Genomic DNA, 12681 nt, shown 5'->3' with positions numbered 1-12681 from the left:
CTGGTCACTCCGGCATCCCTGTTACAATTCAGCCCTGTCCCAGTGCAAACTCTTCCCAATGGAGCAGTTGCAAGTGGAGAAGCCATTCACCCCACCGGGCTGCTCCAGCACGGAACACATCCTGCTGCTCCGGGCAGAGGGATGCAGCTCCGTGCTTCACACCTCCACAGAACCAAACCACTGCTGCCTGACCAGCACACAGGGTCGGACATGTTCCAGTCCCCACTGGGAGCCCTTTGGTGCTCCCCAAATTGCCCCCTCGCTGTAAGCAGCTGGTGAGCGCTGAGTCAGCAGGCACGCTTGCTCAGCCTGCCCAGTCACTTCCACTTATTCTATCATTAAAACATTTGCCCTGCTAATGGGACAAATGAAAGAGCCCATTTGTTCCTCTTTATTACCTTGGGAGGGGACAGAGAGACAGAGGAGGCTCCTCCTGGCTTGAATGGTTAATCCATTTGTCCTGCACTAAATTCTCCAGTCTATTCTCTGCTGACCCATTGCCTGATGTATGACATATTAAAGCCCATATATAACAACGGGAAGAGCTGTGTAATAGCATGATTAAAGAAATCTGCCATCCTGGCTGCATTTCCCCGACTGCTTGCAATAAAGATGTCAGAGCACTGAACAGACAGCACCGTAACGCAGGAGACAGCGCGCCTGGACTGGGGCTGTGCTGTGACCACACCAAGGAGATGCATCATTAACAGGATCCCCACGAGCTTCCTAGACACCCCCAGCAGCCAGCCAGGCTCCAGCCAGGACTTGGCTATTCCCAATGTTTTCTGCTCCTGCCTCCCTGGCTCTCAACCCTGGACCATGGCCAGGGCACAGGGGAAAAGCAGCTCCCTTGCTGAGCAGAGATGCGCTGGGGTGCAGACCCCCCCCCCCCAGCATCGCACTGCCCACAGGCCTGGATCTCTTCCCTCCTCCCAACAAAGCATGGGTCCCAGAAAACCTCCTCATTTTGCAGACCTGGGCAGCAGAACATGGAGCTCTGCCCAATTCATGCTCCAAACCGGGATCCTCTGCCCTGGGACACACATCATCCTGCCTAAATCCTCCTGCCCAGGGAAAAGAAATCCTAAGGACATCGCACAGTATACAGGGCTTAGAATCACAGAATCAACTAGGATGGAAAAGACCTTTAAGATCACCAGGTCCAACCATTACCAACCAGGGTTGTGGCTGGATGGTCACTGCGCTGTGACCCAGGCCCTGGAGACTGCATCGCCTTGGGTTGGGCTTTTCCCAGGAAGCCATCAGGCTCCATCAGGACAAAACTGTTGGTCCTGAGCTCCAGGACAAAGAGCCACCATCCTGCCAACACCGCAGCATCAGCTGCGCCTCCCTCTACAGCAGGAAAAGCCACGTGCTGAAAAGCAAAAGGCTTTAACAGAGAGAGAAAAACGAGCAAGATCGAGAGGGCAGCCCCGGTGCAGTCCTTTCCAAGAGGCATTTTGATGAAGGATGCAGGGAAGCAGAGGAGCCCTTCCCGCAGGAGTGAGGTGGCCTTGCACTCACCCGCAGCACCGAGCTGTGGCAGGGCAGTGATTTAACCACAGCCAAGGCCACGGCTGGGTGCCAGCGCCGGGGCAGCCGCTCTGTGAGCGAAAGCAAAGCTACAGCAGGGGCAGAGGCTCTCCATTGGCATCCTGCTCCCGGCTCCCACAGAGCCATGGAATTGTTTGGGATCCTTTGAGAACAAAGTGTCACTCCCACATCAGTTAAGGAAAGGTCATTACATCTCGGAGGCTGCAAAGCAGCAGAAATTATGCAGGTCCAAGGCTTTTTTCTCAGCTCTGGCGAGAAAGAGATAAGACACCGAGTCCACTCCTGATAGACATCAGTGCTCAGGAAGCTGCATAATTAATGCCCCTTGGATCCTGCCGGGTGCTCTCCCTCTCACACGGTGATGGACATTCCCATTACAATACCTGGCTGAATGGCTTCCAGCCTCCTGGCAGCTTCCCATTCCCAGAGCTCACAGGGGGTTCAAGGGGGTTTGAGAGACAGCAGGGCACTGTGCACCAGCACTGTGCACCAGCACTGTGCACTGTGAGCCAGGCTCAGCCCCTCCTGCACATCTGCCCTCACGGTTTCCCTTTACCAAGGGGCTCAGGATGCCGGGTTCGTGGCCGTGTCGGAGCATGGTGGGGTTTGGGGTAACCACACTTGGCACACACCGACCGCAGCACTGGGAGGGCTCTAATGACTTGCCAGCACTGGAAGCCCAATTCCCTCTCTGAAAGGCACACGGTGGGAAGCCCACAGGAAGCAGGGAGCTGCGATGCTCTATTGTTATAACAGCAGAACGGACAGCTTGAGAGCGAGCTGAATGCTGCCCCTCCACTGCACCCGAACCCTCCCTCCCGGTTAAAGAGGCACAGAACGACTGGAAGATGCCGTGTTCTGCGGCCACAAAGGGCCTGGGAGCATTCAGGCGGATGGGGACCGGGATGCCCCGCTGGCCCCTGGCTGCATCCACACAAAAAACCGTCTCCAACACAACTCAAAGGCAACGGGAGTCACTGGCACCGGGATGGAGCCGGCCTTTGAAACACAACCTCTTCTTCTCCGTGTTTTCTCCCTGCAGATGTGTTTCCCACCTCAGGCAGAGGCAGGTGATGCTGTTCCCCTCCTGTTTCATTCCTGCACAAACCCAGTCTGCAATGAGGGGACTGCCATCAGCATCAGCTGCGGTGTGGCCACGGTGCCGGGGCTGGCGGTGGCCGCGGTGCCCGGCTGCGCTGCTCAATGCCAGTGAAGCCCCAGTGACGAGGCTCCCTTGGGTGAGATTTCAAGGCGAGGATTTGGAACATACAGCTTCAAAGCGCATGAGAGGGGAAGGGAAGAGATGGCTATCAGGAGAGAGGTTTAACCACATTAAAAGAGTCATCGCCCCCACTGAGACTTTTGCTCTGTGCAGCTTTGATCCATTTTTTATCCATATTTCCTTTCATTTCTCCCCTTTTGTTGAAACACGATGGGGGAATCAATACGAGAGCGAGTGATGCTGCGACATGCTCTGGTTGTTAATCCTGTACCCGAGTGCCTGAAAACCGCAGCCCTGCCTGGGCCCGCTATTAACATCCATGTTTGTGGAGCAGTTGTGACAAGGTTTGTTGAACGCAGCCCCCGGTTCGCTCCCTGGATGAGTGATGGGATGATGGGGACGGAACATTCGGGACAGTAACGCAGAGCAGCTCAGCAAACCCTCTGCAGCCAACAGTGACCATTCCCCTCTGCCTTGGAGCTGACACACACATCCCAAAACCTGCTCTCCTGGAAACCCTTTGATCCCTTTGCCAAGAGCCTCATCCCACATTTCAGCCTGAGACAGCAGGGTCAGGCTGCGCAGGTTGGAAGGGAGTTCGGGGAGATGGAGATGGGGAAAGAGAACACCAGAGAGAAGGAGAAAGAGAACTCACGTTAAGTGACAACAGCATTCATCCTTTTCAAATAATTAATATATGATTAATGGCGTAAATTACCATAAGATGTGTTATGACATGTTGCAGAGACATTTATAAATGTCTACGGTTTAGTTTATAGCAGCCTTTATGCAGCCTTCATAAATTGAAGTGCGTAAATCAATGTGGCTGCCTCTAAAATGGGTTTGAGCACATCTTAAAATAATTTATAAGGGATAAGGCAATTTCTATACAACCTGTATTAACAAAGTCTTTATAAATATAATCTTCATCCGGACTCATCCTATTATAATTCAGTTACTGTATTAGGCACCCAGGAGATGATAGAATTATTGCTACTTGAAGCTGTCCCTTCACAGTGTCATTGGGGACATCGTGCAAACAAATGAGTTCATCAATTCACAGACTGGTTTGGGTGGAAGGGACCTTAAAGCTCCTCCAGCTCCAACCACGGGCAGGGACCCCTTCCACTGGAGCAGCTTGCTCCGAGCCCCTGTGTCCAACCCGGCCTTGAGCACTGCCAGGGATGGGGCAGCCACAGCTCCTCTGGGCACCTTGTTCCAATGAGTTACCTCCCCTGGTCACAGGGCAAAGCCTTGCAGCTCCCGTCCTGCCCGCACACAGCCAGGGCATGGACCCGCTCCAGAATCCCCCATGGGGAGGACACCAGCACTGAGCATCACCCAGCTCCTCCATGGGCAGCAAAGAGCTCAGAGCCACCATGACCAGGCACCAGTCTCTGGGTGAGCATCACTCCCGCACACCTCGCCGTGCATCCCAGCACCGAACACCACAGGGACCTGCTCCCTCCTCGAACCACAGCACTTGAACAAGGTACAAGGGCAGGAGCCCGCTCACCTTTGCAGGCGCCGGCGGCTCCCAGGTGGTAGATGCCGGCTAAGACGCGCCACACGGCCGCCTGCTCCTCTGCAGTGATGCCCAATGTGCCCATGGCCACCCGGAGCTGGGCGAACGCTGCCGAGGCTTTCTGCTTCTCCTCGGGCTGCAGGGGGGGAGAGACGGGGAGGGGATGTCACTGCCTCTGCCAGAGCATCGCAGGAACAGGGGATACAGGGGGAACACAACGGGGCTGGTGGAAACTGCGTGGCCAGCAGGACAGTGAGGCTTCAGTGGAGAATGGAGAAGCAGAGGCAGGGGCAGCGCTCATCTTGTCCCCTTTGCAGACCATGCACTCCCCGGCCTGAAGAGAAGCTGCCCAGGGCCAGTGCTGCCCAGCTCCTGCTGACCCTCTGCATCCCAGCAGGAAAACCCTCCATGCTGGGATGAGGAACCCACAGGAATCGGGTACCGTGGTACCTCACTGTGCTCTGCACAGGAACTGCTGCTCCAACAGCCAATCCCTTTGGCCGCTGGACTGGAGCAGGAGCTCCCTGATGAAGACTGAACATTGAATCCATCACCAGATGATGTAACTGCGAATTGCTGCCATGCATCGTGGTGCTTTGGCACGATCTGCCTCATCTCTGCAAACAGCTCAGACTAGTGAGGGCGTGGGAATCAGTGCTGGCTCTTTTAGCCCCTAAAAATCACATTCTGGGCTCTCCAAAGGGTGCATTCCCCCACCCAGGAGCTGCCACTGCAGGGAAACATCAGGGGCTGTTGGTCCTGGGTCACAGGATCTGTCCCTGGGATGGATGGAGGGGTCCAAACCCAAGTGCAGGCCCCAGGCAGCAGTAGCCCCAGTCCCAGCAGCTCCCATGGGGCAGACACATCCTCACACCCCAATATTCTCTCCTTCCATGTGTCCGGTACAGAGGCACCATCCAGAGGCACCCATCAGCCGAGGACCCAGCCCATCCTCTACCCGGGGTGACGAAGAGCACACCCTTGCAGCATCTCGCTGCAGGCAGTGTGGGCTCCAGCGCTTCCCCTCACCTTTGTGAACGGCTTGATCCCAAAGGAATTGTTCTCAGACACCTGGTGCAAGTGCAGCGTTGTCCTGGAAGCAGTTACAGGAGACAAGAGTCAAGCTCCCTCCTTGTCTGCCCCAGCGCTCCCCAAACCCCTGCTGGCTCCTTGGGGACACCCACAGAGCCCCTCAATAGCAGCATCCCAGGGGCCTTGATGGGAATGCTGCCATGGGTCTGCCCACACAGGGCTGGAGCCAGCACCAGACACATCAGGGCCCCTTTTTGCTCAGGGTAGCCTGGGGACATGCAGCTTTGAGGGAAAACAAGGAACAAGCAGGGAAAGGGACCTCTATTTGTTCAGCCCAATTTTGGTTTTAGCGAAAGGGCAGAAAAAGCAGTAGAAAACACCCATTTCTTAGAAAATCTCTAATACACGTGTGTAAAGCCCCTGCAGCATCACTAATGGGACCACTCTCACATGCTCTTTATTGGGGGGGGGGTCTCAAAAACCACGCTGCTGGAGCCAACTTGGTTATAGACCATGGGGAGCCCCTCGGCAGTGGGGAACCCATCAGCTGAGCACCCAGGCGCGGAGCGGAGCCACCCGCACCCACGGGACCCTCACACCCACCTCTGCGCCGCATCCAGCCCCGCCAGCATGAGGGGGAAGACGTTGAAGCTGCTCTCTCCGGGGGGCTGCTGGGCGACGCGGCCCCGCTCCAGCAGCATGGTCTGGGGAGGGAGCGCAGGCAGGGGTCAGGGACAGCCCCAGGGCAGGCAGGAGGAGAGGGGACAGTGGCACCCAGGGACATGGAGGTGCTGCCGGGAGCTGTCAGGGAAGGGCTGGATTTCCCCTTGCAGGGCCATGACTGGCTTTGGGTGCTGTGCACTGCAGGGTGGGCAAGCAAGAGCTGGACCGTGCCCCAGGCGTGCACCAAGGGGCAATATCTCAGCGCATGGCTGCAACACCCAGTCTCTCTCTCCCCACCTCCGGAGGTCTGGGCAGTGTGATGGGCTTACAAAGATGCTACAGGCTCCAGCTAAGCCATCGCCTGAGCTTGAGGGGAGGCTGGATCAGCCTCCAGCCTTGTCAAGGTTGTTCCATGCCAGCATTGACACCAGGAACAAGTCTTTGCAGGGCCGGACTCTCCTCTCTGATTGTCCCTTCCTCCCATCAGCATCTCAGGGTGGTACCAGTGGTCCAAAGAGCAAACACAGAGAGATGCAACGTGGGAAGACCCAGTGCTCCCCACACGGGAAGCCCTGGTGCTCCCCACAGCAGACACCAGCTCAAGCCCCTTCCTCCATCAGCCGAGGCCCCAGCAGCCATGATTCAAGAGCCTCTGCATCACAGCCCTGATGGTGATAAAAGCCCTCAGAGGCTCCAGCTCGAGGCTGATGTGGAAGGTGCTGCCACTGAAATGCTGAATTCTGCATCTCCTCATCAACGTTTCGTTCCAGCCCTGTCCTGCTCACCCTGCCTGGGGACTGGTGATGATGTGCTGGGGGCTACCCCACACACCGCTGACAGGGCTCCTGCTCAGCTGCAGTTTGGGGCAGCTCTGGTCCAGGAGGAGCAGCAGAGCCGAGCATCACTGCCTGCCCCATCCCAAGGATGCCGGGTTCGGCCACAGCCCTCCCATCTCACCAGGCAGCAAGGTCCACAGGGTACCTGGAGGTGAGCAGCTGTTATCTGGCCGGTGGCACTGAAATCCAGCGACAGGACCATGGAGAAGCGCGTGGAGCTGCTGCTGTGGCCGGTGGTCACCGACCCAAAGGCTCCCAGCACTGTGAACATCGCCTGGATCTTCTCCACTGCAAAACCAGCACCGGCAGCCCCCTGAGCCATCCCGATGGCTGCAGCGCTGCATTGCTGTGGCGCTCACCCGGAGACAGCCAGACCATGCTGCTGCTGCACCAGCACAGCCTCAGGCTGCAAACAGGCACTGATGGAGGCTTCTCCCCCTGCCTGCACCCCTGCCTGCATAGGACCAGCCAGGCATGGGGTCAGCATCCTGCACCATGGGAGCATGGGAACACGGTGGGATGGGGATGTGCCAGCCTGCCCGCAGCAGCACACTGCTCCAGGCCTTTCGCCACCCCTTGCTGCAAGAGCACGGAGTACCCAGTCCTCCGAAACCCGAACCTGCCCTCTGACACTGCACGGTGCTTCCCCTCGCGTCACCGGTAACTTGATCAGGTGGGAAAAGCACTGCCCCAAGCGTGCCACCAATTCCCTCCTGGTGCCTGCCCTGCTCTTTATCACCATAGCAAACGTGTTGGGTCTGGGATGCAGCAGCACCCGCAGCCCTGCCAGCCCCTGCTGCACCCGTACCGGCTGCTCAGGAGCCACCCCTAGGGCATGAATCACACCAGGAGTCGATCAGAGGCCAGCAGATGGAAACGGCATCCCCCTCGTGTCTGCTGCGCTCCACAGCCTGCAGCCTCTGCCCTGCATCCCGCAGCCTCTGCCCTGCATCCCGCAGCCTCTGCCCCTCATGCCACAGCCTGTGCCCTGCGTCCCACAGCCTGTGCCCAGCATCCCGCAGTGGGACTTTGAGCTCATACCTGAGATGTTGCCGTCCACGCTGCCTGCAGAGCCCACCAGGAACTCCAGAGCTTTCTGGCAGCACGAGGTCCTGCCAGCCCCGCTGCGCCCCAGGGGCACGATGGCCTGGTCCTGCCGCTGCAGCAGCAGGTTCCTGTAGGCTCGCTGTGCCACCGAGCAGATGTGGGGGGGCATGTCCCGCTTCCCCTTGAGTGCCTGCGGGAGGGGGACAGCACAGCCCAAACCAGGCTTCTTACACAGGAAATCCTGACAGCATTCGCACTCGGCAATGGTTTCTCCCCAGGGTGCAAAACCCCACGAGATTTGCAGAGGAAAGGGAAATGTCGCCCAGCCTGCCCAGTTTGGCCTTGCCACACTAGTACCAGAGAGACGGTTGGGAACTGACCCAGGGAACCTGCAGCAAAACCCACTCCATCTTTCCCATGAGCAATGGTTCTGAGCATCCCTGATCCCGAGTGTCCTCAGAGCATCTCTGGCCTGGAGCATTTCTGGTCTCAAGTGTCCTCAGGGCAATCTCCAGCCCAAGCATCCCCTGTTTCGAGTGTCCTCAACGCATCCCCTCTCTGAGCATCCCCAATCCCCAGTGTCCTCAGCGCATCCCCTCTGAGCATCCCCGATCCCCAGTGTCCTCAGCTCATCCCCTCTGGGCATCCCCTCTCTGAGCATCCCCAATCCCGTGTCCTCAGCGCATCCCCTCTGAGCATCCCCAATCCCCAGTGTCCTCAATGCATCCCCTCTGAGCATCCCCTCTCTGAGCATCCCTCACCCCGAGCGTCCTCAGCGCATCCCCGCCCCGCTCAGCCCCGGCCCCGGCAGCGGCGGTCGCACGGTGCCACCTGCCGGCCCCGCCGCGCCCGGCGCCCCCCGCTTCCGTGCCCTCGGGGCGCGGGGGCCGCGCTCACCCTGCCCGCGGTGCCGGTGCCGCTGTCCCGGATGGACACGAGGCTGGGCCCGGCGAAGGTGCAGGGCAGGCGGGCGCGGTAGCGCTGCTGCAGCGTGTTCACGGCGCTGCAGGAGTTGAGGCTGAGGAGCGCGGCCAGGTCCTCGGCCAGGTCCAGGCTGGGGGGGTTGCTCTGCAGGAAGAGAGATGGAGCCCCCCCGTCGAGCGATGCCACCGGGCCTCGGGCTGCGCCGGGGCCATGCCCGAGCCCTGGGGCTGCGCCGGGTCCAGTCCCTCACCCTCTGCACGCTGTCCTCGTCCACCTCGGTGACGCTGCCGTCCGCGTCCCGGCGCACCCGCACTCTCCCCGCCGGCAGCTCCGGTGTCCCCACGTCCGGCTTCAGCTGCGTGGCTGCAGTGAGAGGCCCGTGAGTCCCCCCCGGTGCGGCACAATGAAGGGGGATGCATCGTGGGGGCGGCAGAGGGGCCATCTCCAATGGGACACGGAGCAGCACCCGCTGCCCACCCTGCTCCCGGTCACAGCCGGGCTGGAGACCCCGCCTGGGTTTGGTGCTGAAAAGTGAGGGCAGAGGAAGGCATTTACCGAGCGTGAATCCATCCTCCTGGACAAGCCAGACCTTCTCCGCCTCGTACCAGACATCCCTGGGAGCCTGCAGGGAGGAGAGAAGGGAATCCTGCAGGAACCAGCAGGACCTGCACTGGACAAACTGCATCTGCCCCCCGGACAGCAGCAGCAGCCCCGCTGCCCGCCTGGCCCGGCAGGCCCTTGGTACCTTACCTGGTCCTTGTCCGTGCTCCCGCCCGTCTCTTTGCTCTCTCCTGGTGCCTCTTTCCCCTCTCCCAGCTCTTCCTTCACCTTTCCCCCCTCCTTTGCCACATCTTCGGACTTCTCCTGGGCCCCCCCCGGCTCCTCCTTGGGCCGCTCTGACTTGTTCACAGTTTTTCCAGGCTTTTTGATTTCCCTTGGCTCCTTCTTCCCATCTCCAACATCTTTCTTCATCTTCTCCGGCTCTTTCCTGCCCGGTCTCAGCTCCTTCTGGGCTCCTGCCTTGGCTGGAAGCTCTGCGGGGCTCAGGGGTGCCCCCTTCTCCTTCTTGCTGCTCTCAGGGACCTTGGCCGTGTCCCCCACCTTTGCTGGGGCTTTGCTGGGGCACTGGGGGCCCTTGCTGGGCGCAGGGGCTGGAGGCTGGGGGCTGCCCCTTGGGCAGGGCTCCTTGGGGCTCCTCTTGAGGCACAGCGGCTTCGCTGCCTTCGGAGCCTCAGGGCGAGGGGTCTCTGCTGGTCTGGGGGCAGCCGGTGGGGGGGTCAGAGCCTGGGGGCTGCCCCCTGGCTGGGGGTCCTTGGGGCTCCTCCTGGGGCACGATGGCTGCGCTGCTTCGGGAGCCTCCGGCCCAGGGGTCTCTGTTGGTTTTGGGGCTGCTGCTGTGGGGCTGGGTGCTGGGGATGGGGCTTTGCTGGCGCTGGGCCCTGGCGCAGCCCTCCCGGCTGGCAGCTCCTTGCGTGGGGGGGGGGTCACCCCCTTGCCCCCCGGCCCCGCCGCCTGCAGCCCGTTGGGCAGCGCCCGCCCGTCCTTGGTCCCCTCTGCTCCAGCCGCTGCGGTGACCCCGGCTCCGGCCCCGCCGTCCGCGGCCACGGGCTGCAAGCGAAGGAGGGGAGCCGGGTCCAGCAGGGACAGGGCGAAGGACCCGGCCCCGGCCCTGGCCCCACGAGGGATGCTTGTGCCGAGCACCGCACGGCTGCACACAGAGCCCCAGCCCTGACCTGCTCGCTGCAGGCAGAGCCGATGGCTGCGGGTGGCCGCGCGGGCCTGGCTGCATGGGGGCAGTCGGCATCATCGCCATCCTCCTCCCTCCTGCCTGGCCGCTTCCTGGGTCACCACTTGGTGCCGTGCCCAGGGACCTCCCTCCCGGCTGAACCTGAGAGCCTCACGCTCTGCTTACCCACTCACCTTCTAATCAAGCCGGTCAAGAGCCCCAAGCTGATTTATGCTTGAGGGCCTGCATCCAACCCCAAAACCACCTCAGGCTTCTGCCCTGCAGCCCCCAGTCCCCAAGGCCCTGCTCCGGCTGGGCACAGTCGGGGACACCCCTTGATGCCAGGGCTCCTCTCACCTCCTCTTTGCCGCTCGCCTTTTCCTTCCTCAGCTTGGCCGCCTTGGCCTCCTTCTCGGTCTCCCTCACGAGCTGCTTGATGAACCCCCCGGGGATGACCGACAGAAGCAGGGGGGGAGCGGCAGGGGGTGGCCCCCGGTCCTCGTCCCGGATCTGTTTGCAGGAGCAGAGGCTGGTTACGGGCACAGACAGGGATGGGAGCCCCGGCAAAGCCAACCCCACGGGCACAGAGCCGAGCACCAGCTCAGTGCAGGGCCAGCGCAGCGGCCGCAGCTGCAGGATGCAGGATGCTGGTGATGCTGTGGTCAGCAGCAGCAGAAGCGCTGAGAAGCCCTGCAGGGAAGCACCAAGTTTCCACACACCCGCTCTGGCTGCGCTGCCAGCTCTGCCCAGCCCCAGCAGCCCCAGCACGGCCGTGGCAGGAACCATCCCGGCTGCAGCGAGTCCAGAAGCAGCTCCCAGCATCGCTGCGGCCACATGCGGGTCCCTCCATGCCGGGCCCAAGCTGAACCCCGTTTCTGCAGCCCCCACAGCAGAGGCTCCCCCAGCACCAAACCTGCAGAGCCCTGCCCCAAACCGCAGCAGAAACGCTCAAACCAGACCCTTGAGCCTGCGGAGGTGCCCGGGGCCTGCAGGGCTGCACGCAGCGCGAGCGATGCCCCTGGAGCTGCAGGGACACCAACCCTGGGGCCATGCGGGGGGCTGGCTGCAGTGCATCCCCCGCCCAGCACCCTGCGAGCATCCAGCCCCGAACACCGCAGGTACCACCCCGGACCAGGACTTTCCTTCTGCTCCCAGAGCGCCAGACGTGAGGAGATGGCCATGCCGGCGAGCGATGGGGCTGTGCGGGGAGCCACGGGCAGAGAGAGAGCAGAGTTAGCCAGGGGCTACCGCTGGCCATGGGGCCACGCTCAGGGCTCTGCACTGAAGGGCTTTGGTGCGCTGGGGAGGGCAGAGCCATGAGCAGCCGCATCCAGCCCCTGCCACCGCACAGGGAGCTGATGGCCCAAGGTGCTGGCGGCACCGGGCGGTGCTGGGGCCCCGCTGCCCTGGGCTGGGTGGCTCCGGGCGGCTGCAGGAGCCAGCCCGTGCCCCGCTTTGGGCTGACCCCGGCTTCACCTGTCGAGATCATTCATGCACCGAGCGGGTCGGGGCTCGTCCGGCCCAGGCGCTCGCTCCAGCAGCCGCATCTCCTTGTACAGTAAAGGGCAGGAGCGGCAGGAGCCGGGTCAGGAATGCCATCTGCCTCCCGGGGCAGCGGCACCGCGGCCACAGCCCCTGGCTCCCAGCGGGGACAGGCACTGCCCCGGTGCTGCGCCCCCGGCCAGGGCTCGGTGGCCACGGGGTAGAACCGGCCCCAGACAGCGTGGCCGGAGCCCGGGGGTGCCAACACCACCGGGGGCTGGATCCTCAGTCCTGCTCCACGCAGGGCGAAACTGAGGCACGGAGGGGGAAGGTGCCTCGACCACGCACGCAGCACGGCACGAGTGAGGGCTGGGGACCAGCACCAGCACCACCCCGGCTGCCCCCGCTCGGGGATGCGGCCCCATGCGGGAGCCGGCTGGGGGCTTGCTCCTGCGGGCACCCAGGACCCGCTGCCACCGCGGTGGGGGCCAAGCTCCGAGGGCCCCAACCACCCCCCCCCCCCGCACAGGGCAGGAGGCGCCGTCCCCGCTCCCGTCCCCGCTCCCACCGCAGCCCGCCCGGCACAGAGCGGGGCCCCGCTCGCACCGTGCATTCGCACCTAAACCAAGCCGCGGCCCCCGCGCACCCCAACGGCCCCCGCGCACCCCGA

At 61.8% G+C, this 12681-nt stretch overlaps 1 protein-coding gene across 1 annotated transcript in view; it reads right to left on the bottom strand.

The window, feature by feature from the left end:
• Window positions 1–11710, bottom strand: part of MYO18B (myosin XVIIIB) — a 59479-nt gene extending 47769 nt beyond the window's left edge. The window contains exons 1-11 of the mRNA XM_065692891.1: window positions 11570–11710; window positions 10887–11039; window positions 9554–10411; window positions 9359–9425; window positions 9054–9166; window positions 8777–8947; window positions 7874–8069; window positions 6978–7120; window positions 5937–6037; window positions 5331–5394; window positions 4293–4437 (exon numbers count right to left, since the gene is read on the bottom strand). Coding sequence (XP_065548963.1) covers window positions 4293–4437; window positions 5331–5394; window positions 5937–6037; window positions 6978–7120; window positions 7874–8069; window positions 8777–8947; window positions 9054–9166; window positions 9359–9425; window positions 9554–10411; window positions 10887–11039; window positions 11570–11710 — 2152 coding nt within the window. The remainder of the gene's footprint in view (window positions 1–4292; window positions 4438–5330; window positions 5395–5936; window positions 6038–6977; window positions 7121–7873; window positions 8070–8776; window positions 8948–9053; window positions 9167–9358; window positions 9426–9553; window positions 10412–10886; window positions 11040–11569) is intronic.
• Between the last annotated feature and the right edge of the window lie 971 nt (window positions 11711–12681).

Source organism: Lathamus discolor, chromosome 12 (genome assembly GCF_037157495.1).
Source record: "Lathamus discolor isolate bLatDis1 chromosome 12, bLatDis1.hap1, whole genome shotgun sequence".
NCBI classification, from domain to species: Eukaryota; Metazoa; Chordata; class Aves; order Psittaciformes; family Psittacidae; genus Lathamus; species Lathamus discolor.
Note: the sequence above shows the minus strand (reverse complement) of the source record. Positions and strands in the feature narration are given on the sequence as shown.